The sequence below is a fragment of the Tachysurus vachellii genome, chromosome 18 (genome assembly GCF_030014155.1).
Source record: "Tachysurus vachellii isolate PV-2020 chromosome 18, HZAU_Pvac_v1, whole genome shotgun sequence".
NCBI classification, from domain to species: domain Eukaryota; kingdom Metazoa; phylum Chordata; class Actinopteri; order Siluriformes; family Bagridae; genus Tachysurus; species Tachysurus vachellii.
In genome coordinates this window covers 16,956,626-16,981,212 of record NC_083477.1, presented here as the reverse complement: position 1 = coordinate 16,981,212, position 24,587 = coordinate 16,956,626, and the positions used below count along the sequence as shown (strand labels likewise).

The 24,587-nt window shown below is 41.1% G+C and overlaps 1 protein-coding gene across 3 annotated transcripts in view; it reads left to right on the top strand.

Annotated features, from left to right (window-relative positions):
* slc2a9l2 (solute carrier family 2 member 9, like 2) overlaps positions 1 to 24,587 on the top strand; it is a 91,172-nt gene that overhangs the window by 42,046 nt on the left and 24,539 nt on the right. For all 3 annotated transcript variants that reach the window (XM_060893044.1, XM_060893043.1, XM_060893045.1), the window contains exons 8-9: positions 9,928 to 10,115; positions 18,402 to 18,512. In XM_060893044.1, coding sequence (XP_060749027.1) covers positions 9,928 to 10,115; positions 18,402 to 18,512 — 299 coding nt within the window. The remainder of the gene's footprint in view (positions 1 to 9,927; positions 10,116 to 18,401; positions 18,513 to 24,587) is intronic.

Genomic DNA, 24,587 nt, shown 5'->3' with positions numbered 1-24,587 from the left:
ATATTGTTGCTTGTTTTCTGTTCGTTTTCTTGTCACTTCTTGTCTCATGTCTGTGTTTTTCTTTTTTCTTTCTAGCTCGCTTGCTTTCTAGTCTTTATTGTTCATTAATAATTCTTTCCAGTGTTTACTGCTTCTCACTACTTTTTTTTTCTTCAACCTCTTCCTACACAAGATCATGTATCTGGTTCTTTTTTTTTTTTTTTTGAGTGTGCGTCTCTGCTGTCTCTTTCTACAGCATGTCATCTTTTCTTTCTGGACTGTTTATAGTTTGCATGCAAACACACATCAAGGTCAGAGATTAAACCCAGAGTTTTGGCTGTCTTCCAACTGAAGGGTCTCTAAAGATCAGTAGATGATTACACAACAGCTTGTTAAATAAAAGTTAAAGCTGCTTTTCAGCCTTTGTCTGAAATCAGAAAGATCATGTTAAGAATAAAAAGGTCCAGGAGTGCTGAAAGTTCCGTGATGGACGTTTGATGTCGATTTCTCTTGTTTGAAGTTACTCCTTTTGTCTTTACAAAAATGTTTTTCCCCTGACGTCTTGTTCCCAAAGCGTTCTCACAAAGCTTTCTCTGTGTTTAGGGCTTTAATTTAGGGCATGTTGTTACTAAACTCTGTGATTGAATCTCTCTAGAATGGACCCGAATGACAGAATGAGGTCGGAAACCAAGTGCTGTTGTCTATATCTCTTTTGACATCATTAAATAATTAGGTAGCATCACTACAGCAATTCCTTTGTGTGTCTTTGGCCTGGTTGAAAGTCCAGCTTCCTAACGTCTCTGTGTTTGAAACCCGGAAAATACCCATTCCTCAGGAGTACGTATTTAAGACCCTACATAAGGCCCAACTCTGTCTTGTGATTTGGCCAGCTGTGATGGTTTCCAGCGGTGTGTGTGGCCAGATATCATTTTTTCGATGGTAATGTGTTTGAGACATGGCAGAAGGGCCAGCTCTCTCAGGAGAATATGTTTAAGACTTGGCTGAAATGTTATCCAGGTTCTTACAGAATGTGTGTGCAAGCTTTGGTTGGTTTACTTTAAAAAGGGTTTGATCTTTGGACGAAGGTTTACTTCTGTCAGGAGCGCGTGGTTCTCGCATGAGATCCCTCCACTCTGCTGCGATCCCTCCACTGGCTTCCGGTAGCTGCACGCATCAGATTCAAAACACTGATGCTGGCCGTCAAAGCCAAAAATGGACCGGCTCCCTCTTACCTCAAAGCCCTCATCACTCCTCGCACTGCACCCCGCACCCTCAGATCTACCAGCACTGCTCGACTGGTTCCACCATCTCTCAGGGTAAGAGGCAAGTATACTCACGACCAGACTGTGTAATAGTTTCTTCCCACAAGCCATCAGACTTCTCAATAAGTGAACTGTACTGTACTGAGCACAACATACACACACATCATCTGTATGGACTGCACAGACCCTCACAAAACACACACACTGACACATCATACTGTTTACATGCTGCTTACAATCCATCAAACTGTTTACTTGCTTTTTTTGCACACTTTTCTGCTGTTTTTGCACAAACTGTCCAACATTTCAGCCGTTTTTGCACATATTGTACAATATCTCAGCCATTTCGCACATACTATACAATATTTCAGTCAATTGCTGTTTTTTTTGCACAATTCTATATATTATCCCAAGGACCTGCTGCTAAGAAACTGTGTTCATTCTAATGTTACTGCCCGAAATAGTTTGAACATTCAGAATTCACATACAGTAAATACACTGGTCAATCAGCGCTGTTTCTGTTACTGTTTACTGTCTTTTGTGTATTGCATTTTTTTTGTACTTTTTGTATTGTCTTGTAACTTTGTGTCTGCAATGTCTTTTGTCCTGTACTGTCTTGTCTGTCTTGTTCGTCTTGTCCTGCACTGTTTGCACCAGGTTGCACAGTTGCACTTTATGTGGCAAAGACTACTTACACGTCCTTAGCCCTGTCTTTGTTTTATGTAGCACCCTGATCCTGGAGAAACGTTGTCTCATTTCACTGTGGACTGCAACAGCTATATATGGTTGAAATGACAATAAAAGCTTCTTGACTTGACTACAAGACTCTTCTCTGTTCTGGCACCAAGGTGGTTGAATGAACTTCCCCTAGAAGTCCAGACAGCTGAGTCACTGGCTATTTTCAAACGGCAGTTGAAGACCTACTTATTCAGGAAACACTTCAACTTGCACTTCTTTCCTTATCTTTTGCATTTATTAAAAAGACAAAACAAACAAAAAAAAAAACACTTTTTCATTGTAACTTTGAACAATGTTTTAAACTCAGGGTATCTTAAGTATGTAACCTAGTGAGCCAGCATTAACGTATTCAATGTTAGAGATTTAAGCACTTATGTACGTCGCTCTGGATAAGGGCATCTGCCAAATGCTGTAAATGTAAATGTATATGTGATGATCGAAGTCACAGCATTCTTAATAGCACATGGTGGAACATTTTGGGAAGATCCTCATAACTCAGATGGGGGGTGTATTAAGCTCCAGCTCAAGTCCAGACTGCTTGTATGAGACTTGCCTTTGTTACTAGTGTGTCTATAGACATGACTGACGGTACGACTTTCTTAGTAGCACATGGCTGACATTTGGCTAAAGGTACAACACTCTCAGGAATGTGTTGTTTTGTTTTTTTTTCACCTCGGCTGAAGGACAAGCTACCCGAGGAGTGTGTGTGATTGAAGTGGCGAGCACCTCGGCCTGATCTCAATTTTCTTACTTTTTTCTACTCTGTGAGTGTGAAGTGAACTCGCAGACCGGGTCGAAAAAAAAAAAAAAAATTATGTTGACCATTTGTTTTAACGCTTGCTTTAATTTTTTTTTTATTTCCTGCTCTGGTGCATTCAACAGTGAAGAACAATATACTGTCCAAACAGGTTTTCCTGAGGTAAATAAGGATGAGCGTGAAATACATTTAACAGGCTTATAAAACATCACAATCCTCATCTTTTGTCCATTTTTTTAATATCTAAAGCTGGGGGCAAAATACAAAATTAAGTAACCCAGTTATTATTGACACTAAATGAGTAATTGTCAGCATATAAGAATCTTTGCGTCAATGGTGAGTATGCTGGTGTGCATTATGAGCTGTAGTGCCTTGGTATACTATGAGCAATGAGTACACAGGGGCTGAGAGGGGTCAGGACAACCCTGTGGTCCAGATCAATAGTTCTTTCTTCCGATTCCTGTGATGGCTGCTTTCACACAACTCCCGTTGTTTTGTGGTCTCTACAGTGCCATAGAAGTCCCAGAAGTAACTTCACAAAGCTGAGCTTCATGGATGAAGCATCTGAAATACATTTTATGCAGAGGCTCGGCATTCATTTGGAAAAACCTACTCTAAGCAATTTTACCAAAGCTCTACTGTTGGCGGCGTCCCATCACTTCTTATTACTCATTTTGCCCCTTTTCCACCAAGGCAGTTTGACTGCTGGTTCGGAGCCAGAGCATAATTTAGAACCAGTTCTTTCTTTTTCGACAGCCAAAGCACCAGCTCTGAACCAGGAAAAGTGGTTCTTAAGTAGCACCAAAACGCTGCTGGTCTAGACTTAAGAACCGCTTGTGTCAGGGGCCGTGGGCGGGGCTGTGGGCGGGGCTACTGTTAGAGCATTTGATAATGTACCTTAAGTATACTAATGTTTAATACACTTTTACTTTACCGCGATATGATTCATTATCAGCACACATGATAGTAGGTAGCTACATGCTAAGGCTAACTTTTTTCTGTGTTAATGATAAAATGACGTTATGTACTTTCTCGATTACTACCTCCGTTTATACAAATTACATGGAGCTGCATTGTAAACGTTGGTTTCGCCGCGTTTGGATGCTAATGTAGGTTTGCAAAGCCATGAGCATTAACAGTAAAGCAACATTGTTGATGTGTTTGTGTTTGCCGCTGCTGCGCTAACGTTGTAACGTGACACGTATACAGTGACGTCAGCCTCGGCTCTGTGATGGCTCTCTAACTGGTGGAAAGGCAAACCGGTTCTTAGAAGGTTCGCCAGTGGAACCAACTTTGAACCAGCACCAGTTCTAGCTCTGAACCAGCACCCGGTTCTTTTTGGGGGAAAAGGGGCAAAACTGCCTCGGTGGAAAAGGGGCATGAGAACACCATCCTTGCAGTTGAAGCATGGTGGTGGTAGCCTTTGTCTATGGGGATCCTTTTCAGGAGCAGGGACTAAGAAACAGCTGAACGATGAGAGCAGGATGGATGAATACTGCTGTTGTTTAAACATATTGTTTCACACCCCAAGCCTCAGTCCAGCTGAGAATCTGTCTAGACCTGAAATTGATGTTAACGGTCTCCTTTCAGTCTGACACATGTGGACCAGTTTTATCAAGAAGGCTGGGTCAGAGTCTCACAGGGGCACATGTGTGAATGTAAGCCAATAAACCAAATCTGGAAAGATGCTGTAACATCTGTGGCAGGTCTACAGTGATTACAGGTTTCAGACCGAGTCATTTCCGAGTAAAATAAGCGATCAGCATCTTTTTTTTTTTTTTAAGATACTCATATTACTCTATCGGCGGCATGGTGGCTTAGTGGTTAGCACGTTTGCCTCACACCTCCAGGGTTGGGGGTTCGATTCCCGCCTCCGCCTTGTGTGTGTGGAGTTTGCATGTTCTCCCCGTGCCTCAGGGGTTTCCTCCGGGTACTCCGGTTTCCTCCCCGGTCCAAAGACATGCATGGTAGGTTGATTGGCATCTCTGGAAAATTGTCTGTAGTGTGTGAGTGCGTGAGTGAATGAGAGTGTGTGTGTGTGCCCAGCGATGGGTTGGCACTCCGTCCAGGTGCCCGATGACACCTGAGATAGGCACAGGCTCCCCGTGACCCGAGGTAGTTCGGATAAGCGGTAGAAAATGAATGAATGAATGAATATTACTCTGTCACACAGACTCTAGTAATCTAATATTTTCCCAAAAAAACTCACAAACGAGCGAGTTTAAAGATTAGCACAGAGAAGTGACGAATGGATAAAAAGCCTGAAGTCAGTGTAAAAGATGATCAAACTCCAAAGGAACCGTTGGCCGTTCATGCTGACGGAAAAACGTTGTCAGATGAATAGCGATACTGGATATTGCCAGTCTCCAGCCTGGCTTAATGGTTTAAATCTCAGATTGCGTTTTTTTTTTTTTGTCCATTAAACATTTTTTTCTTTAAATCAATTTTAAATCCTGGCTTCATTTAACATGATTTTTAAAGTGTGGGAATTTACTCTGAGCATTAAACTCACAAATGTGAGTGTGTAAATGTACACACATGTGAGTGTGTAAATGTACACACATGTGAGTGTGTAAATGTATGGAGCACTGTGCCTTCTAACATACAGTGTAGAACCTACTCTGAGGTTTGTAATGTAATAGTTCTACACAACTTGCTGATTGAAAGACCCACTGGTCCGACTTATTACACACAGCTGGATCCGACACTCACCCACACATTCAGTCCTTGGCTGCAATTTAATTCAGTGAATCGCCTCATTATGCATATAATATGCCAGCTCCAGTCAAGGACACCGGTGCTGACAGCTTTAATTAAGCACTGCTGCCAGTCTTGTTTTTTTTTTTTTTTTAGGTTTTTTTTTTAGTTTTTTTTTTTTTTTTTTACCTCTTATAGTTTGCTGTTATGTCGCTCACTGAAAATATGTCTGACCGTCTGGAGGACATGACTGCCATGATAAGACGTAGCAACAGCACACATTCTTTAGGCTGCATTATTATTCTTTATGAATCTTTATTTTTGTTGTTTTTTGCGAAGTCTTTTTATTGCAAACGAAGTCAAATAACAATACAGAATCCCATTTTGGTTTTACATGAAAAAAGAGTAAAGTAAAAGAATTACAACAATAACAATAATAACAATAATGGAAAGGAAGTAAAAAGAAGAAAACAAACCACCCCCGACCCGCCCACCCCGGGGACTTGCCCTTTTTAATTATTGAATAAAAGTCATTTTAAATTTACAAAAGAAAACAAAACCTAATCCGGCAAAACCTGAAGGCCTATGAAATGTGAAATAAACGGTTGCCATTCATGAAAAAACCTAGAGGTTTTACCTCTTATTGTATATTTAATTTTCTCAAGCTTAATAAAAATGCTGTATCCTTTAGCCATTGTGAGTGAGATGGTGGGACAGAAGACTTCCACTGAAGAAGAAGGCGACGTCTGGCCAACAATGATGTAAAGCTAATAACTTCTTTTTGCATACAGTTTAACCGAGATGCTTCATCTGGAAGTCCAAATATAGCAATCAATGGGCAGGGTTGCAAATGTACTTCCAGAATAGTGGACGTCATACTGAAATAACCCGACCAATAATTATATAGTCATGGACAGAAAAAAAACATGCGACTCAGGTGACATTGTGAGTTAGAGCATGTGTCACATTTGTCCTCGACATCTGGGTAAATTTGAGACAATCTATATTTAGAAAAATGCACCCTATAGATGACCTTAAACTGGATAAGTGTGAGACGAGTACGAGACATTACCAAAGCCATTCACAACACTATCCCACTACCCGTCCCCAAACCGAAGTCCCAGTTCTCCCTCACAAGCAGCCTTTGTTCTTGGCGGAATTTTGATCACAAAAATGAAAAAATACGTTAGATCTCAAAAACAGCACCTTTTCCTTGTGATTTATATGTAATCAAGCCTTCCCACTGTTGGAGAGGTGGAGCTGATGGAAAGCCAGGAAAACAAGAAAATGTCTAAAGAGGTGGCTGGCAGGTAGCCCACACAATGACGACAAATTAGCAAAACTGTTAAAAAATCCCTTTGACTACAAGTCAAAAAAACAGTGTAAAACTTTGCTATACCACACTGAGAAAAAAGAATCCAGACACGAAGGGGGAAAAAGATGATCGCTATATAACGGACCTAAAGGAGAAACAGTTACAAACTTGAAACGTTTCCTAACTTGATACCAGATTTTTAAAGTATTAAATACAACAGAATTTTTAACATACAAAGAAGTTTTAATTGGAAGAGAAGAGCAGATATAGAGGATGAGAAAGAACATGACTGGGCTTCTAACTTACACCATGCTTATTCTATGTGAATCTGTATGAGACTGTGTAGAGGTGATGACCGACAGTAAACAGAAACTAAACCATTCGAGTTTTTTTAAAAAAAAAAAAGGAAGTTAGTAACTCTCACTGTATCTTGCTTTTGTGTTGCATTTCATAGCTTAAGAAAGTAAGCTATTACTTTCTTCATTCCTGGTTTTGCATAAATTATTATTATTATTTTTTTAAGATTAAAGGGAAGTTCTTGTTTTTTGTTGGTTTTCCCTAAATCAGGTTTGGGTTGATGTTCACATCAAACGTCAGAATGGTCTGATCTCTGTGACTCTGTAACTGTGGCATTGTTGTTTGTGCCAGATTGGTTGGTTTAGCTTTTTCTGAAACTAAAGACTCTTGTGTAAAATTCTCAGGAGATCAGCAGAGTTTATAGATAATGCTTGAAAAATAAATTAAAAAAAAAACTAATAATAATACTTTTGAGTGAGTGACAGTTCTTTGGGTTGAACCACCTTCTCGATAAGAGTCGATGGATATAGCAGCTCATGTAATCACTTATGCATATTTGTGGTGAGCCAGAAAAGCATCTGAGAATGCACAAATTATTGAACCTTGAGGTGAAAGGGCCACAACAGCAGGAGACCGCATTGGGTTCCACTCCTGTATGCCAAGAACAAACCTCGGACCTGGACGATTTTGCAAAGAAACATTAACCTCACACAAACCACCTGTGTTGCCTAGATTAATTGCCTACTTTTCTCACCCTAATGGTCCATCATGAGCCTCTGGTCACCGCTACCATCTGTTACCTGTTGCTTTGTATCACCCTACATATAAATTGTCCCCGGGCTGGTCTCTGGGATTTGTGTAGCCATCATTTACAAGATAGTTAATAAAGAGTTTCTGCACTTATGCTCACCCATCATTGACTCAACCAGAACCCAAAGGGATGTCTATATCCATAGACCCAAACATAATGAGGCTAATTACAAGGTAATGGATTCAGGCAGGAGCTGGAGAAAGCAGTAGTGTCCAGCTAATGGAACATTATAGTTTATGTTAAAAATTTGCATGCTTGTTTGCTCTCATAAATTACCACCAAGATTTTTTATTTATTTATTTTTTAACAATTGTACATGAGGGGCCTGTCTATAAATTACTGTCCATGGTGCTGAAAGTGTGGTTGTAAAAGTACTGAACTTTGTATTGAACAGATTTAGTGCCTTACTGCTTTTATACACCTACTTCAACTCAGGTAGGGTTGATGTTTATATATAGCTGAATAATTGATTTAGATGTGTTGGAATTAGGGCAAAAAACACTGGAACATGTCTGAACCTTTTACAGTGAAAGGAAATTGTAATGCTGTAGTACACAGATGTGTTCTATACAATTGTGTGCTTTCAAGTTTGAAGAAATCACAAATATGCCGATACATAATAATCATCCATTCCTATATCTTCTAATTCACAAACATGATAGACGCAAATTTTCACCCTTATCTGTTTCCTATTTCACCTTCACCCAGTCACCTCTAAACGTTTCTCATAAGCTCATCGGTAACTTCAAATATACTCTCACAAGTCTATGCCTTACCTATTCTTACCAAGCCTTTATTCATGTATTCAGTCTCTCGGGTTTTCTCCACTTGCTCTTGTCTGCACTACTCCAAGCTGTCTGTTGATTGACTGACCAGTGCCTGTTATATTGACTTTGAGTTAGCCTATTGATTTGGATTTGTTGCTTTTGTGCCATTAAAACCTGCAACTGCATCTGTCTGAGCCTCTCTCTCGTGACCTTTAGAGATGGCTTATCCGTTTTCTGTGTAATAATCCATGCGAAAACACATAGAAGCGCGTTTTAAAATGCAGAAGCATTCTTTAAAATACAACATCCTATTGTGCTTCATTAAGCAGCTTGTAGCTTGTGACCACAGACAATGAGACTCTAAGACTCGACTGGCGATGTTGGAGACAGGATGCATTACTTACCAAAATAATAGTAATTAAAAAAATACTACATAATAGTAATAGTAAAAAAAAAACTACATCTGTCTAAGCTTCTCTCGTGACCTTTAGAGATGGCTTTTTTTTTTTTTTTTTTAATTGTTTTTTTTTTGGTGCCATATCCCCTTTTCTTTTGGTCAGTGATGGTCAGAGCCTGAATTCTGTTGGTGCTATTTTTCTTAGTATTTTCTTTTAAATCCTGATGTAAACAATTGCCAAAACCTCAGAATTCAGGCTTATAAGCAGACCTTTATTGTCATGGTTCCGTCTGTCTGATTAGCAGCACCTGCATCTTGTTTCACGGCTCATTTTAAACACTATATATTTACACGCCAGGCAGCATTTCCTCTGCGCTTGCTCTTCACCATTGCCTTGTTATTGTCTTGCACTGTATAGCATTTATTCTGTCACCTTGTTAGCATCTGAACTTACTTAGTAGGTTTTGCCTTAATGCAGCTGTTATCCATTTTTCCATGAATTCAGAAGAGTAGCTTTAACTTAATTCTCAGGAAAACATAAGGCAGGACCTGTTTTTAATTCTACATGTAATCACACATTTTGATTCACAGCTATTTAAATCACAGTGTACAGAGAAAAAAAATAAATAGTTGACTCCTACAATTCTAACTAGTAACTACTACTAGAAACTAGACTACTAGACAAAATTAATCCCATGCTATTCATTTGAATATCTGTGATTTGGTAAATAGCATCAAATGGCTCTGGAGGTAAGGGGGAGGGGGGGTTGTTCAAAGAACTGAGTGTCATCTGATATAAATATGAATAGAATATATACAGATTAAAATGAGATGTGTATCTAACTTGTACGCAGTAAACAGACGTCATTTTGTCTCTTACTTTGTCTTTCTGTCTCGTCGTCTCCAGCATTCCAGTCATTTTTGGGGAAGAAGGATGTGAGTGCTGAATTGGAGGAGGTGTATGGCGAGACTAGAGTGCAGAACACTCAGCCGTCTGTGTCTTTCTTCCGTCTGTTCCGTAATCCTTCCATCCGCTGGCAGCTCATCACTGTCATCACTATCATGAGCACCTACCAGCTGTGTGGCCTCAATGTTGTAAGTGCCCATTGCTCTATCACCGCACCGACATAGTACCACACAGTCATAGTACCACACAGTATACCACCACATGACCGTACCATCATAGTACCACACAGTATGCCACCACATGACCACACAGTCATAGTACCACACAGTATACCACCACATGACCGTACCATCATAGTACCACACAGTATGCCACCACATGACCACACAGTCATAGTACCACACAGTATACCACCACATGACCGCACCATCATAGTACCACACAGAAATAGTACCACACAATATACCACCACATGACCGTACCATCATAGTACCACACAGTATGCCACCACATGACTACACAGTCATAGTACCACACAGTATACCACCACATGACCTCACTGCCATAGTACCACACACTATACCACCACATGACCGCACCGCCATAGTACCACACACTATACCACCACATGACCACACAGTCATAGTGCCACACAATATACCACCACATGACCGCACCGCCATAGTACCACACAGTATACCACCACATGACCACACAGTCATAGTACCACACAGTATACCACCACATGACCACACAGTCATAGTACCACACAGTATACCACCACATGACCGCACCGCCATAGTACCACACAGTATACCACCACATGACCACACAGTCATAGTGCCACACAATATACCACCACATGACCGCACCGCCATAGTACCACACACTATACCACCACATGACCACTATCACACTATTATATTAAAACATTAACATCCTGTACTACATCACACACAATGACACTATCACATTATACTCCACAGTGAGATTGTAACACCACACTATATACTTACAAACCTCACAAGTGGTTAATTGTGTTCTCCAGAATATCCATGACTAGTACTGAAAGCTGTGATGACACGTGCGCACACACACACACACACACACACAAACAATATAGCTAGCTCTGTCTAGAAACATTATCAAAATTACAAATGTGAAGTGGCGTAATTACACACATTTCCCTTTTCATGGACTGAGACTGCATCTCTTGTCTCTTCCACTCTTTCTCCGTCTCTCTCTTTTTCTGTCTCTCTGGGCCAGATGTACTCTTCTAGGTGTAATAAGGCTACATTGTGTATGAAAAACTATTTGTTATATATGCAAAAATGGAGTATGATCCTAAACGCACAGTTTAAGGACCCTGCCTGTGGGCAACAAGCAAAAAATCCCACGTTACACATAAACAATTGTACACAAGTCAGCACAAACAAGTGTGAAGAGGGTTAACAGGAGGTAAGGCTGATTACATATGGTGTTTAAAGGGGAACTTTGTGTGTATGAGATTTGTCATCAATATAAAAAAGTGTGGAGGTTATATAGGCAGAGTTGCCAGGTGAATGGTTTTTAAGACATAATTGGGTTGGTTTTAAATGGTCTGTGGTCCATGTACATTTTGGTATTTGACGATTCTTTTTCTAAACAGAATTTAAATGAAAAATGTCAGACACCTTTTGAACTTTATACTGCATTTTCTTTCGTCATTTATGCTTAACATAATGAAAGATTAACAACGTAGAAACGGAAAAACATCTGGATTTTTGTTGTCTGAACCCAGAACTATATCTTCTTCTGTCATCCGAGGCAACGTGCAATCTTCTTGACGCTACTGCCTTCAACTGGATGAAGGCATCTGTAAAATTAGGTCCGAGAAATGTTCCAAAGCCATCACTTTCCATTAGTAATCAGACTGGTGTTATCTGCAGAAGCTTACTGCGGTTAAGCCAGCCGCTCTTTCTGAAAGCCAGGTTAATCTAGCTGCATGTACATATGTGTTAGGGAGCGAGTTTTAGATACTTAGCTGTAATAGCACTGAAAGATGAAAACGATCGTTCGCAAGCTCCTACACAACTGTACCACAACTAAAATAAGGTTAACAGTTTACAGTTTTTCTGTAATGGGGGGAAATGGTTTAAAGTAGCGTTAAATATAAGCCAAATAAAGATACATTCATTTTACTATAAAATGGAAAAGATATTTCTCTTCAAAATAGTTTTGTAATCAAGTGTTAGTTGATCTGACGCACTCATCACATCCTGCTCTACGCACACAATATACATCAACCAATTTTAAGTCTGTGGTCGATTATAAACCTGTAATTCTAATCATTTATTTTGCTCCATTATAAAATGCTTGATGAATCTTTATGAGCATAGGGACATCCTGAAGTGATCCGACTCATTGATTGATCAACGATCAATTTGAAATGTCCTTTTAATAATGGATTGAAAAGTGCCACCTGTCCAAATATAGTGACTTTGAAGACTAATCATTAAACAATTCCTCAGTAAAATTGCTTGAACTTTATTGGGAAGATGAGAAGCGATCAGAGTCGATTTGATCAACTAACAGATTGAACAGTGTTTTATAATGGATTCTTAAAGACAGTAAAATTTGGATAGTACGTTTTAATGTCTCCTCTAAACCTTATGTCCCCCATTTATAAAATCGTAAACGTTAAATTGTCGTGTTTTCGTTTTTGTTACACATTCAGTAAAAATGATCGTTTTGTGTTAAGTTAATGTTCACTCACTGATGCTGTACAGTAAGTAAGGTGGAGTCCCTGAAATAAACATACGGCTAGATGAACCGTGCTTTCAGATAGAGCGTCTGGCTTAAACACAGTAGATACTTGCCTTTGTAGATGCCAGGCCGCACACAAATCAAGTCAAATCAAAGTGTGAATATTCGAATGTTTTGATGCTGACGAGTCGAATTGTTACCGACTTTTCTCAGTACACAAACGGTCAAACCTTGAAATGGGAAAAATCTAACAAGACAAAATAGAAAAAAAATGGAAGGTCATTAATGGACATAGTGTGTTACTAATTGAAGTTGCACATGCGAGTGTCTTCGATGGCTTCCACGTCCACACTGCTGGGTACAGAACAGGCATTCGAGGACTTGAGCTACATCAGCACTAAATACTACGGAGTGCTTTCCGTGGCTGTACGTACTGTACATACTGTACTGTAAATTTGTCTTTCTTTTTGTCTTTGTCATCTGCCTCTCTGTGAAGTTCTGGTAATAAGTACGCAGGCGCACACAAAATGTAATAGAAAGACGAGAGAGAGAGAGAGAGACGGACAGAAAGAGAGAGGGAAAGTGGAGTGTAATATAGAACAAGTGATAATGCACATTTCTGAAATCTTGGCATTTGAATAACAGCAATGACATAAAAATGTCTAGAAAATTCCAGTTGTTAAACTTTCTCAGTGCTGGTGGATCACTTGGGATCCATTTCCTTGTCATTTCATTTTTGGCCAGATGTCACTCGAATTTTCTCTCTTTCTGTCTCTCTGTTCTCTATCTCTGTGTCTCTCCTGTCTGTCTGTGTCTGTCTATCTGTCTGCCTGCCTCGCTCTCTTTCTGATTCTGTCTGTGTCTGTCTATCTCACTGTCTATCTCACTCTCTCGCTCTCTCTCTCTCTCTCTCTCTCTCTCTCTCTCTCTCTCTGTGTGTGTCCCTCTCTTTCTTTCTGTCTGTCTTTCTCTCTCTCTGTGTGTGTGTGTCTCTCTCTGCTCTCTCTCTGTTTCTCTCTCTCTCTCTCTCTCTCTCTGTTTATCTCTCTCTGTCTGTCTCTGTCTCTCTGTCTCTCTCTTTCTGTCTCTCTGTTTCTCTCTCTCTCGCTCTCTCTCTCTCTTTCTGTCTGTCTGTCTGTCTGTCTCTCTCTCTCTCTCTCTCTCTCTCCCTCTCTTTCTTTCTGTCTGTCTGTCTGTCTGTCTTTCTCTCTCTCTGTGTCTCTCTCTCTCACAGTCTCTCTCTCTCTCTGTCTGTCTCTCTCTCTCTCTCTCTCTCTCTCTCTCTCTCTCTCTCTCTCTCTCTCTCTCTCTCTCTCTCTCTCTCTGTGTCCCTCTCTTCTTTCTCTCTTTCTTTCTGTCTGTCTGTCTGTCTGTCTTTCTCTCTCTCTGTGTCTCTCTCTCTCACAGTCTCTCTCTCTGTCTGTCTCTCTCTCTCTCTCTCTCTCTGTGTCCCTCTCTTCTTTCTCTCTTTCTTTCTGTCTGTCTGTCTGTCTGTCTGTCTGTCTGTCTGTCTTTCTCTCTCTCTGTCTCTCTGTGTCTTTCTCTCTCTGTCTCTCTCTGTTTATCTCTCTCTCTCTCTCTCTCTCTCTCTCTCTCTCTCTCTCTCTCTCTCTCTCTCTCTCTCTCTCTCTCTCTCTCACTCTCTCTGTCCCTCTCTTTCTTTCTGTCTGTCTGTCTTTCTCTCTCTCTGTGTCTCTCTCTCTGTCTCTCTCTCTCTCTGTCTGTCTCTCTCTCTCTCTCTCTCTCTCTCTCTCTCTCTCTCTCTCTCTCTCTCTCTCTCTCTCTCTCTCTCTCTCTCTCTCTCTCTCTCTCTCTCTCTCTGTGTCCCTCTCTTCTTTCTCTCTTTCTTTCTTTCTTTCTTTCTTTCTTTCTTTCTGTCTGTCTGTCTGTCTTTCTCTCTCTCTGTTTCTCTCTCTCTCTCTCTCTCTCTCTCTCTCTCTCTCTCTCTCTCTGTGTGTGTCCCTCTCTTCTTTCTCTCTTTCTTTCTTTCTTTCTTTCTGTCTGTCTGTCTGTCTGTCTGTCTGTCTGTCTTTCTCTCTCTCTGTTTCTCTGTGTCTCTCTCTCTGTGTCTCTCTCTCTCTGTTTATCTCTCTCTCTCTCTCTCTCTCTCTCTCTCTCTCTCTCTCTCTCTCTCTCTCTCTCTCTCTCTCTCATCCATCTCCAAAATGTACCATCTAAAATCCCAAGGTGCATCAAATCCTACAAAAATAAGTTATTTCTAAATGTCTTTCCAGTACAGGACCAGACATGCCATCAGCCATTTTTTTCATCACATCCCAACATCCCAAATATCCAGATATGGAACAGCACAATCCCCTCCAGTGATACTACTTCTCTGTTGAGAATAGCTTATAAATCCTCTGTAATATCCACTCCAGGTTCCCTTTCTAACTTTCTTTTATATATATATATATATATTAGTTGACAGCCTGAAGTCTTTAGAAATCTATTATTTCTATCTAGCACCCAGATAAGCTGCTGAGGTGCCAATATTACAAAAACACAAATCAGATTTGTAACGCCGTAACCCTGGTGTAGGTGAGACAGCTCTATGCTAACAACATAAAGGAGAAAACATATTGGTTGGTGATATTTCTCAGCAGTCTGCAGAAATGTTTGTGTTCCTGAGTAACCGGCTGAGTGCTTGCTTACTTTATGCAGTTTGTTACAAAACTTTTGCAAAGTCAGTTAAGATGAAATGTTGCACATAATAATAAAGAAATCCTATAATCCATCATAAAAAAAAAAAAAAAAAAAGCCCCAGACGAATCAAAGGTAGACATGTCAGTACGGTCAGCGTACGGTTCCTCAGCCTCAGCTCCATCACTCATCTGCACACACTGCTGAACTGCTCCATCTTTTTATTTATTTTTTTTAAATCACACGGTTATTCATTTTGTCTGTGCCTCCTCACCACAAATGCGCTGGTTCTTTATCCCAGAATGTAAACTTGGAACTTTTTGTGTGTGAAACTGGGTGAGGAGGAAGACAGACGGGTTCATTTTGTTGTTTTCAGCGCGCTCTTAACTTCTCAGCTGGAAAAACCCTAAATAAATCACAGTCCTAATGTTCTAGGGCTTTCGCCTCAATCAAGCTTACCAACCCATTCCAAGTCCCTTGTGTGTGTGTTTGTGGGGGTGTGTGTTTGTGGGTGTGTGTGTGTTTGTGGGGGTGTGTGTTCGTTTGTGTGTGTGTGTTCATTCCACTCTCAGGTTAACAGCATTGTCCCTGATAAGTCTGTCCCGCTGCTACAATAAAGGAATTACTGGTGACATTTAAAGCACTGAGACGCTAACCGCTAAGTTACAAAAAGTGCTAGAAACACATCTCACAGCTCCATACATTCACATTAAATAGACATAAACAGACTATTAGACGCTTACAGTACGTCGTTTATTTATCCTTGAGGGGAAACTGTTAAGTCAGAAGCACAAGATGCATGAAATTTCAAGGTCACAGGCCCCCTGTGAATGGTGTAACACGAAAGCATTCGCCCCGAGATAGCAAGAGATAACGAGGACAACTCCTGATAATGCCACAGCTACACACACACGCGCACACACACACACACACACACACACACACACACACACACACACACACACACACACACGCGCACACACACGCGCACACACACGCGCACACACAGAGTTAGATAGTGAGAGATATAATAGTTGGATAATAGTTTAAAACAGTCAATACTCACACACACAGTTAAATACACATTCAATAGTTTGATAATCTTTCAGTAACGTTATCCAGTGATTGGTGAAAATGACAGTTCAAAGGTCAAACTATTATCAGTGTTCAATGAGCTCCTCCAACAGCTACATTTTATTATTGATTCAAAAATACACACAAACACATACTGAACTTACGTGTGTGTGTGTTTATATATATATATATATATATATATAAAAAAATGCGGCCACTTTATTAGGTACACCTGTCCAACTGCTCGTTAACGCAAATTTCTAATCAGCCAATCACATGGCAGCAACTCAATGCATTTAGGCATGTAGAAATGGTCAAGACGATCTGCTGCAGTTCAAACCGAGTGTCAGAATGGAGAAGAAAGGTGATTTAAGTGACTTTGAACGTGGCATGGTTGTTGGTGCCAGACGGGCTGGTCTGAGTATTTCAGAAACTGCTGATCTACTGGGATTTTCACGCACAACCATCTCTAGGGTTTACAGAGAATGGTCCGAAAAAGAGAAAATATCCAGTGAGGGCAGTTCTGTGGGCGCAAATGCCTTGTTGATGCCAGAGGTCAGAGGAGAATGGCCAGACTGGTTCAAGCTGATAGAAAGGCAACAGTAACTCAAATAACCACTCGTTTACAACCGAGGTATGCAGAAGAGCATCTCTGAACGCACAACACGTCAAACCTTGAGGCGGATGGGCTACAGCAGCAGAAGACCACACCGGGTGCCACTCCTGACAGCTAAGAACAGGAAACTGAGGCTACAATTCGCACAGGCTCACCAAAGTTGGACAACAGAAGATTGGAAAAATGTTGCCTGGTCTGATGAGTCTCGATTTCTGCTGCGACATTCAGATGGTAGGGTCAGAATTTGGCGTCAACAACATGAAAGCATGGATCCATCCTGCCTTGTATCAACGGTTCAGGCTGGTGGTGGTGGTGTAATGGTGTGTCGGATATTTTCTTGGCACACTTTGGGCCCATTAGTACCAATAGAGCATCGTGTCAACGCCACAGCCTACCTGAGTATTGTTGCTGACCATGTCCATCCCTTTATGACCACAGTGTACCCATCTTCTGATGGCTTCTTCCAGCAGGATAACGCACCATGTCATAAAGCGCGAATCATCTCAGACTGGTTTCTTGAACATGACAATGAGTTCACTGTACTCAAATGGCCTCCACAGTCACCAGATCTCAGTCCAATAGAGCACCATTGGGATGTGGTGGAACGGGAGATTCGCATCATGGATGTGCAGCCGACAAATCTGCAGCAACTGCGTGATGCTATCATGTCAATATGGACCAAAATCTCTGAGGAATGTTTCCAGTACCTTGTTGAATCTATGCCACGAAGGATTAAGGCAGTCCTGAAGGCAAAAGGGGGTCCATCCTGGTACTAGTAAGGTGTACCTAATAAAGTGGCCGGTGAGTGTGTGTGTGTGTGTGTGTGTGTGTGTGTGTGTGTGTATGTATATATATATAAAAGATCTCAAAAGTTTCAAATCTTGCTCCAAATGTACTTTCCTAGAAGCATGCAAACCCATCATCACTGCTGAGTGTATTGGCTTTTGATCATATAGGGGAAATCTGATTCTCTTCTAAATCACTCCATTTCGATTCATGGCAACAGCTGCACCAAGATATGAGAAGTCTAACTTGAGCTCTGCTGTTTTCTAGCTGCAAATGAATTCAGAATTTTTTTTTTTTTTTTTACTTTCACAACACAATAAAGCATCAAAGGTCACACATGTAGAAAGTTCTGCAATCATGAATCATCATTTACCAGCTCGTGTCGCACTGCTGTAACATCTCACGCACCGCTACATGCTCTAGGGAGCAGGAGATGATGATGGTGGTGGATTTAGTGTGTGCTAGTGCGCACTTGGCACTCGGGAGCGTTAGCGCGAGTTTGCCTCACTAATTAAAGCCGGAATGTGTTTATGGTACTTTATGCAGTATGAGTATGAGAATGTGGTGTGAGCTAATGGTGACTGTGTGTGTGTTGTGTTGTGTTGTGTTACAGATCTGGTATTACACTAATGGGATATTTGAAGGTGCAGGATTTGACAAGAGCACAATTCCTTACGTCACGCTCAGCACGGGATTCATCGAGACGCTGGCAGCCATCGTGTCGGTGAGATTTGTGTTGTCCATCTACCTGTGCGTCTGTCTATCATGCTGTCAGTTCGAATGGCCCACTGTAATCCATGAGAAGTTCTATACTTAAAGCTCATTCAGTGTGAAATGAAGAGGTGAGCTGCATAAAGCATGCACACACATACAGAGTATACCTTACAGTATACCTATACAGTGCTGAGAAATATTACACTGTGCCATATTCAAGTGAACTGGGTCGTGGCTTTCTCGTTTTTCATTTAAAGCTGCGGATTAAGCCGTTCGCTGTTGGAGAAATGAGCTGCCGGGGCTCATTTAGCCCCTCAAATCCCTCATCATTCTGCTCAGATTTCTACATTATATCACACACACACACACACACACACACACACACACACACACACACACACCAGGTAGACAGTGTTTATATAAGGTGTTTACAATGAATTAAAAAGCACATCTTTGTGAGTCAGACAGATGGACAGATGGATAATGTGATCAACAGACAGAGAGATACAAAGAGCAACAGTCAATATAGATAAACAGCTAGACAGACAGACAGACAGGCAGACGAACAGGTCCACAAGGGTCTTCAAAGCTAAATATAGTTCTATTTGGTTTACAGCAGATTCTCAGGGTGGTGCTATTTAATGCCCCACAGGGGTTGATCGACACACACCAGGTGATTTAAATGGATTTCCTCGTATGCATACATCAAAGACCCAGAACATGTGACCTTCTTAATTATTGAGGTTAGTTGGGTGGTCTGCCTGTCTGTCTGTCTTCATACCTGTCTGTCTGCCTGTCTGCATACCTGCCTGTTTGTCTTTCTACAGTGAGGCAGTGACTGCCCAAGGTGCACATTAAAAAACACTCACAATATTCTTATGAAGTGCCTCATTCATACTGACACATTCATACTGACACAGACATACTAACACACTCCACATTCATACTGACACAGACATACTAACACACTCCACATTCATACTGACACAGTCATACTAACACACTCCACATTCATACTGACACAGTCATACTAACACACTCCACATTCACACTGACACAGACATACTAACACACTCCACATTCACACTGACACAGTCATACTAACACACTCCACATTCACACTGACACAGACATACTAACACACTCCACATTCACACTGACACAGTCATACTAACACACTCCACATTCACACTGACACAGACATACTAACACACTCCACATTCACACTGACACAGTCATACTAACACACTCCACATTCACACTGACACAGACATACTAACACACTCCACATTCACACTGACACAGTCATACTAACACACTCCACATTCACACTGACACAGACATACTAACACACTCCACATTCATACTGACACAGTCATACTAACACACTGCACATTCATACTGACACAGTCATACTAACACACTCCACATTCACACTGACACAGTCATACTAACACACTCCACATTCATACTGACACAGACATACTAACACACTCCACATTCACACTGACACAGACATACTAACACACTCCACATTCACACTGACACAGTCATACTAACACACTCCACATTCACACTGACACAGACATACTAACACACTCCACATTCACACTGACACAGACATACTAACACACTCCACATTCACACTGACACAGACATACTAACACACTCCACATTCATACTGACACAGTCATACTAACACACTCCACATTCACACTGACACAGACATACTAACGCACTCCACTTTCATACTGACACAGTCATACTAACACACTGCACATTCACACTGACACAGTCATACTAACACACTCCACAGTCATACTGACACAGTCATACTAACACACTGCACATTCATACTGACACAGTCATACTGTACTAACACACTGCACATTCATACTGACACAGTCATACTGTACTAACACACTCCACATTCATACTGACACAGTCATACTAACACACTGCACATTCATACTGACACAGTCATACTGTACTAACACACTCCACTTTCATACTGACACAGTCATACTAACACACTTCATCCTGCACATTAGCTTTGCATACTATGCACTCATATTAAAGCCCCTACATACGAACATGCTAATGATTCCTGAGAACACATTATGGTTTCTCTGACCATTAGCTAAATAAGACCTGAGATCATTTACAGGAGATTCATTCATTTTAACGTTTGCATATTCGTTATTTTAGGGGGCACGGTGGCTTAGTGGTTAGCACGTTTGCCTCACACCTCCAGGGTTGGGGGTTTGATTCCCGCCTCCGCCTTGTGTGTGTGTTTGAATGTTCTCCCCGTGCCTCGGGGGTTTCCTCCGGGTACTCCGGTTTCCTCCCCTGGTCCAAAGACATGCATGGTAGTTTGATTGGTATCTCTGGAAAATTCTCTGTAGTGTGTGATTGTGTGAGTGAATGAGAGTGTGTGTGTGTGCCCTGTGATGGGTTGGCACTCCGTCCAGGGTGTATCCTGCCTTGACGCCCGATGACGCCTGAGATAGGCACAGGCTCCCCGTGACCCGAGGTAGTTCGGATAAGCGGTAGAAAATGAATATTCGTTATTTTTGTTTTTAACATTATAAGCGAAGCCCAACAAGGGTTCTCTTTCTCATTATTCTCCTATCCCATGATGCTCTGTGGTTCACTTTAATCCTCTCCACTGTGATTTCCCTGGAGTGTGAACAACAAGCTTCTAAAATGCTTTGCTCCTAACAAAAATTCTCCCACAATCTCCCAAAAGTAATTAACGACACTCTAAGCGACAGCGAACGAAGACACTCACACACTGACTTGGCGTGGCCAGATAAGGATACGCAATGGGTTAGTCAGCCTGCTGAGAGTGTGTGAGAAGTAACAGTGCAAAAATCATACATACAGACACAACTGTATGTGTGTGTGTGTGTGTGTGTGTGTGTGTGTGTGTGTGTGTGTGTGTGTGTCCATGTGCATGTATGCTCCCCCTGGAAGGATGACAGCAAAGACCAACAGAGCATGAAGGGAACACTGAAAAGAAGTGTGTGCTCCACAAACACACTCTCTCACACACACACACACACACACACACACACACACACACACACACACACACACGCTCTATCATACTTCATTCATAAAGTGTCGCTTGCAGGCTCCCTGTCACCGGCATATCTATGCTATATACTTATATAATCCACAAGCTGCCAGAACAGCTTTAATGCACTCTGACAAATTCTACATGTCTCTGGGACTGCAATGAAGTGATAAACTGCTCCTACCAAGAAAAAAAATTGAATAAAATAATAAAAATGCCCTCAGTCGGTGCTTTAAAGATGGGGTGGCATCTAACACGCTCCAATGTCCCACCAGGCTGATATCTGATGACTATGATGTCTGTTTTTCCTTTAATTTGTCAACTGTCTATGTTCATGTGTGCACAGGTCTGGATAAGAGATATATTTATTAGCTATTCCATTGGGATAGTAAAGCTCCCAGTCCTACTGTGCAGTACAACTGCAGCGGCACAGAGATTCAGTAAATCTTTACAACCGTTAGTTCTGGCCATGTAATCTAATCGGCTTAAAGGGAGAAACCGGATTTAATTATTGCATGTAATGTCACCCAAATCTATCATCCCGCCCAGATTCATTCATTCACTTTTGTTTTTCGCCCTCAAAGGGGATTTTTTTTTTTCTTTCTTTTGGGGATGCCATTATCTACAATGTGATGTATTCAAAGCCTCATTACAACAAGCACTGAGTGAGCATCAGACAAGCTAAATGGCAAGTCAAGGCTACACGACAAAGCCGAGCACAGATTAAATTACAAATCAGAAGAGCACCATTACGGTTGACGGATCGTAGGGTGTTTGATGGTTTTGGATCCCGTATCAGCCATTGATTCATGTTGAGGGGGGAAAAATGCCAAACTGATGCTCATCGTCTCTAAAACTGTAGGGATCCTAAGAAGACTGTATGAATTAAAGTATGAACCGACTGTAACCGAGTATCAAGCTGAGCAAACGACGATATCTTAAATTACCATGCGAGTGTTGTTCTGAAGCTAGGAAAAAAATCTTTGTATCCTGTCAGTTTGTGAACTGTATAGGAATCAAACCAGATTTTTATTTTTAAGTGTAAATAAACGCATGATATTTACAAATTCACAAAAATTGTAAGTATTCAGTTGCAATAAGATTTAAATATATATCCCAGTTATACCATCATACCAACATATTGTTACAAACCTATAAACCTTTTTTTTTTTTCTTTTTTCCCTTGACCTCCGACCACTGCTGTTTATCTAATGGAGGTGAAATTCAACAACGTATATTTCGTTCACCTTCAGCTTAGGTTTAAGTGTATTTACATCCGAACTGACCTCCCGTCCTTTTAAAGGAATAAAAGTTCATTGGAATCTCAGCTGTTCCGTTGCCATGCGTGTTTTATCCAATTTTTGCACAATTATGCAGATAAAAGGATTTGAACTAATGTCAAGAGTGCCGTTTGCTGTTAACTCTCATTGTGAAGCCAAAAGAACTGCCAGTGCAGCAAACTATTATTAGGCTGGTAAAAGCAAGCAAAGACATAATTTGTTATATTCTTAGGAATAAAAAAAACACTCCGGTTGAAATGAGGAATTACCAAAAGGCCAGGAAGGCCATAAAAAACAAGTGCAGTTGATAATAGAGAAAGGAATTGTTCTTGTGAAGAAACCCACCTTTCACAGTTGGCCAGATGAAGAACAACCTCCAGGAGGTAAGTGTCTGAGAGTCAACAATCCAAAGGAGACTTAACTATATAGTTAATGCAAAGGGTTTACCACAAGATCTAAACCGCTTACAGGCCTCAAATAAATGAAGAGCAGATTAGCGGAACACCATCTTATGGACAATTTGGGAAGAGAAGTATGGAGAAGGGAAGGAGCTGCTCATGATCTAAAGCATACCTCATTCTGTGGCTTGGGCATGTACTGTATGGCCGTCAATGACCGACAAAGTGGCTGGATGAATTCTGACATTTACAGGCCTACAAGCAGGCCCTATACGCTCACTACGCAAGTTGCTTAGGGCCCCACAAATTACGTAAGGCCCCGCCTCCCCCTGCCTCGTTTTACAGCGTGTGTTAATGTTTACTGTGTAGATGACAATATGAAGCGGAGCTATCCATCCGGCCATGAAAAGAGAAAAAAGAAACAAAATGAGAGTCAAATGCAATCAGTTAAACTTGTGTTCTCTTTAAGTTTGATGTCAGCAAGAGCAAATAACAGTAAAGTTAAGTTGATGTGATTCTGTCTCTAGTCTCTATCGGACTAGCTAAATTAGCTGTGCAGTGCTGCCAGTGCAAGTGTGAATGTGTGACAAATAGTTTACATGGCTCACGGGTCAGGTAGGAGGGCCCCTTAGCAGAATTTTGCTTAGGGCCTAAGGGAGGTCAGGATCGGCTCTGCCTACAAGTCCACTCATATCCACAAAGGTTCAGCGTGGGTGCAGGGTTTCATTTCGATCAAGTATGAGCCCCACTTGGTTTCAGTAGACTGTGTTGCTTCCTGCCCCCTACACTGGCCCTTTCTTCTAGAACATGAGACATCCTCGGGCTATATTATATGCTAAGATTCAAACAAATGCTTCAGAACTCCTTGGCACTTCAGACCATGCCTGGATTATCCTACAAAAGCAATCCAAGCCTTTTGTTTTGTTTTGTGAAAAAGGTGAAAAAGTTTAATATTCTGTAATGGCTGGGACCTCAGTCCAGTTGAGCTGCATGCTGATGTCTGGTTTACAGACTTAAGGCAGTTGTTTACTGCAAAGATTTTGCAAGTAAGTTTGAAAAAAAAAACTAGTTTGCCTTGTTATTCTGTGCAATTACTTCAATTACTTCAAACCCGTCTTGTGTCGTTTTAGTGTAAATAGTTTTGTTGTCCTTTAAAATGAAATGCATTCTTTGTACTGTAATGAATTCCCTCGTGAACAGCAGCATGTGAAAGAACGCACTTGGTGCTATGACTTGTACAGTCCAGTCCAGTCCTGCTTGGCTAGTGCAGATGCTGTAGGTACTGTATAGCAAAGCCTACTTTTTTAGACCCTACTAAGGCCAGATTT